Source organism: Nestor notabilis, unplaced genomic scaffold, assembly GCF_000696875.1.
Source record: "Nestor notabilis isolate BGI_N333 unplaced genomic scaffold, ASM69687v1 scaffold8886, whole genome shotgun sequence".
Lineage (NCBI taxonomy): Eukaryota > Metazoa > Chordata > Aves > Psittaciformes > Psittacidae > Nestor > Nestor notabilis.
In genome coordinates, this window is record NW_009933869.1 from 60051 (window position 1) to 60356 (window position 306).

At 60.1% G+C, this 306-nt stretch overlaps 1 protein-coding gene across 1 annotated transcript in view; it reads left to right on the top strand.

Annotated features, from left to right (window-relative positions):
- The window catches only part of LOC104407721 (GDNF family receptor alpha-4), a 13810-nt gene that overhangs the window by 7010 nt on the left and 6494 nt on the right, over positions 1–306 (top strand). The window contains exon 4 of the mRNA XM_010017072.1: positions 1–148. Coding sequence (XP_010015374.1) covers positions 1–148 — 148 coding nt within the window. The remainder of the gene's footprint in view (positions 149–306) is intronic.

Genomic DNA, 306 nt, shown 5'->3' on the forward strand with positions numbered 1-306 from the left:
CCTGCGGGCTCCTCTGCTGCCCCTGCGATGACACGGCCTGCGCCGAACGCCGGCGGCAGACCATCGTTCCTGCCTGCTCCTATGAGTCCAAGGAGAAGCCCAATTGCCTGGCGCCTCTGGACTCCTGCAGGGAAAACTATGTCTGCAGGTAATGTTTGCATACACTGAGGTGGCCAACACAGAGAGCTGTGCCTTGGGCAAGCCTTGGGTTCAGCCAGTGGTGACAGCCCAGAGCCAATGTACCCACCTGAAGGATGCTGACTGGAGGCACCCACCCATTGACAGGCCATTGCCTGAGTGTCTCCA